The 2,975-nt window shown below is 32.0% G+C and overlaps 1 protein-coding gene across 2 annotated transcripts in view; it reads left to right on the top strand.

Annotated features, from left to right (window-relative positions):
* LOC105306757 (natural killer cells antigen CD94-like) overlaps nt 1–2,975 on the top strand; it is a 33,652-nt gene that overhangs the window by 2,261 nt on the left and 28,416 nt on the right. Inside the window, exons 4-5 of one of the 2 annotated variants that reach the window (XM_011381942.1) lie at nt 1,201–1,343; nt 2,178–2,285. The exons of the other annotated variant lie outside the window; for it this stretch is intronic. Coding sequence (XP_011380244.1) covers nt 1,201–1,343; nt 2,178–2,285 — 251 coding nt within the window. The remainder of the gene's footprint in view (nt 1–1,200; nt 1,344–2,177; nt 2,286–2,975) is intronic. 2 annotated transcript variants of the gene reach the window in all.

The following is a 2,975-nucleotide window of genomic DNA, read 5'->3' on the forward strand; positions in this document are numbered from 1 at the left end:
CATTACAGCTAATCTTCATTACCTGCTTGTGATTGCTCATAACGCATACTTTCATATCTCTTTAACTTTGCTTCTATTTATTTTACGACTCAGAATACAGTGCAGAGATTTCTCCAATTTTAAACTTACAAGATATAAGCCAGCTTGGAGTCCAATATTTATGCATCTTTTTCCAAATAGCACTATATTTATATTTTTCTTTTTAGTATTGTTCTCAGCACTTTTGAGGTATAATTGACATAAATACTGTGTTAGTTTGATGTGTAAAGTATGTTGATTCGATACACATATATTGCAATGTGATAACTGCTGTAGCTTTAGCTAATACCTCCATCATGTCACATAATTACCTTTTTTTTTTTTTGAGGTGACATCAGTTAAGATTTATACTTTTAGCAACTGGGAAGTATGTAATATTGGTAACTAAAATCATAATGCTATGCATAGGTCCTCGGAACTTATTCATCTTCTACTGGAAGTGTGTACCCTTTGACCAAGAGCTCTTCATTTACCCCAACCCAGATCCTGATGAGCATCATTCGAGTCTATAACTTTAGCACCATTCATTTGGCAAAGATTTGAGTACCCACCCTATGTATTACTCGTATCATTGAGGATAATAAATGTTTAAGACACTATCACTGGTAAAATGTATAATTGGATATAATACTAACCATTTTATTTATCTTCATTTTGAAAATAAAATATCCAAAACAGATATCAGAATTCTCCTAATGTACCACATTCCTTTCCATCTCAGAAAATATACTAAAATGCTTTTCTCTATTTAAATATGTCTTTCTTCATGCTTACTGTCATTCACACAGTAGAAGTCTACTTTAGCTCAGTTGCTCAGAAATGGTTCTTCTAGCTGCCACCTTATCCTATACTCTGCTACATAATGTTTAACATACTGTTTTTTTGCTTGTATACATAACTAATTTAGCATTAAATATAGTTAGTAAATTATTGACAATTATATAATTCTTACTCTATCTCTAGAATAGAAACTCCATGAGGAAAAAAAGTTCAAGTCTGACTCATTAACTTTCCTTGAACTTTGATGTATGTAGTACATTCTCAAAGAATATGTGTGGGGGAAAAAATAACTTGATTTTTGAATGAGTAAAAAGCACTAAACAAAGTTAAATCTCCAAAGTCATTAGAGACTTTGTCTTCATGTTTTATTTTTTCTCTTAGGCTCTTCTTGCCCAAAAATGTGGATTGGATACCAATGCAACTGTTATTTTATTTCTAATGAAACAAAAACTTGGGAAGAAAGCAAAAATTTCTGTGCTTCTAAGAATTCCAGTCTACTTCAGTTACAAAACGAAGATGAATTGGCATGTATTGAATTCTGATTTCTTGTATTTTCTTTGGCCTAGGGAAAAAATACTATTTAAGTATGCTGACTACTTTGAGTCACTCTTTAATCAGGTAGTAAATTCATGGTTGTATTTGAACTAATGACTAGTAGTTTTGAATACCTTAAAATAATCCTTATAAAGCCTATAAAATTTCTCAAAGATTTGTATTATAAGGGTAAAAATCAAGCTACATGTCACATACAGTATAAGAGATATTATAGAGAGAGATCAAAGAAGAAATAGTAGGTCATTATTTTTATTCAAAGAACCAACTTAACAACTTTGTATATTTTAGGGTTTTAATTAAATTTATAATTTCTATTGTAATTATATAGCTTTCGTCTTCATTCCAGGATATAATATGGAATGAATAGAAAGAATATGATGATAAAATTATCCAATTCTTATGAAAAGGTGAAAAATTTCTCTGGCTGCATGAAGAAACTATTTGAGTATAGGTTGAGTAGGTTATATACCCAAGAAATTTGTTCCTCAAGATCCTGTTGATTGGAGATCAAATTTGATGTGGATCTCCTGTGGGAAAAATTGTGTTTCATGAAAAATCCCTTTATAAAGTTTTTCATTCCTCAATAAGGAAAATGTGGCAACATTTTTTTCTCCATAAATAAATGGTCCTGATAAGTGAGAAAATGTGAAGTATGTTACTATTCCTCCTAAACTAGCTGATAAATGATTTTAGTTTGAGTGATTTAAAGTCTGAATCTATGCTGGACACTGACTTTCTTAAAAGCGCACTATTCCCAGAGTAGATTCAAATTAGGTTAATGTGTTCACCTTCGTTTCCAACAGGATTTCATGAACCATATCAGTGAATTGTTTTACTGGATCGAACTCTCTTCCAATAAAGAACACAGTGCCTGGTTGTGGGAGATGGCTCTGCTTTCTCTCCCAAACTCTGTAAGTTTCTGGCAGTCTGGGCTTCTTTATCCTTTAGGAGTTTGTTCTTAGATCTGAGCAAAAGCTATAACATCTGGCAGTACTGTAGCTAAGATAACCTGTCTGTAGCATGAGAATACAGAAAAGAGAATAAATACAACAGAGTGGCAATTTTAGCCCCTTCTAGAACATCCATGTATATGCTCCAAAGCTCTTTTATGATCTGAGTTTGGTGTACTTGTGACCGTAGAAGAGCTTTTGACCATTTTTTTTTTTGTCTTCATACAAGCACTTGGATGTATTGTGCATGTACAGATGCTCGTGCACAGAGAAGCTGTCCAGGAAAAACGAGATAGCCATTATTGTCCTTATTCCGGGGAAGCCCAATATTCTCGGCATCTTCTCATGTTTCAGATATGCTGAGCTTATTTTCTGTATATTTGTGATCTTAGAATGTCACTTCCATTCATAAACATGGGATTTACAGTATTATACAATGATAAATTTGCTGCTCTGATTTGTTTTTCTAGCCTAGATTAGTCAATACATCTTCAAATAAAATAGAGGTAAAGTTTTTATGTATTAAAAACATTAATAACAATGGAAAAAATTTGGCGTCAATGTTATTGGTTAATGAGGCAGTAACTGAGTTTTTGTAATATTGTACTCTGAAATCATGAAAAAATATAATGACTCAGTATGTTAATATCT

The sequence above is a fragment of the Pteropus vampyrus genome, unplaced genomic scaffold (assembly GCF_000151845.1).
Source record: "Pteropus vampyrus isolate Shadow unplaced genomic scaffold, Pvam_2.0 Scaffold460, whole genome shotgun sequence".
NCBI classification, from domain to species: domain Eukaryota; kingdom Metazoa; phylum Chordata; class Mammalia; order Chiroptera; family Pteropodidae; genus Pteropus; species Pteropus vampyrus.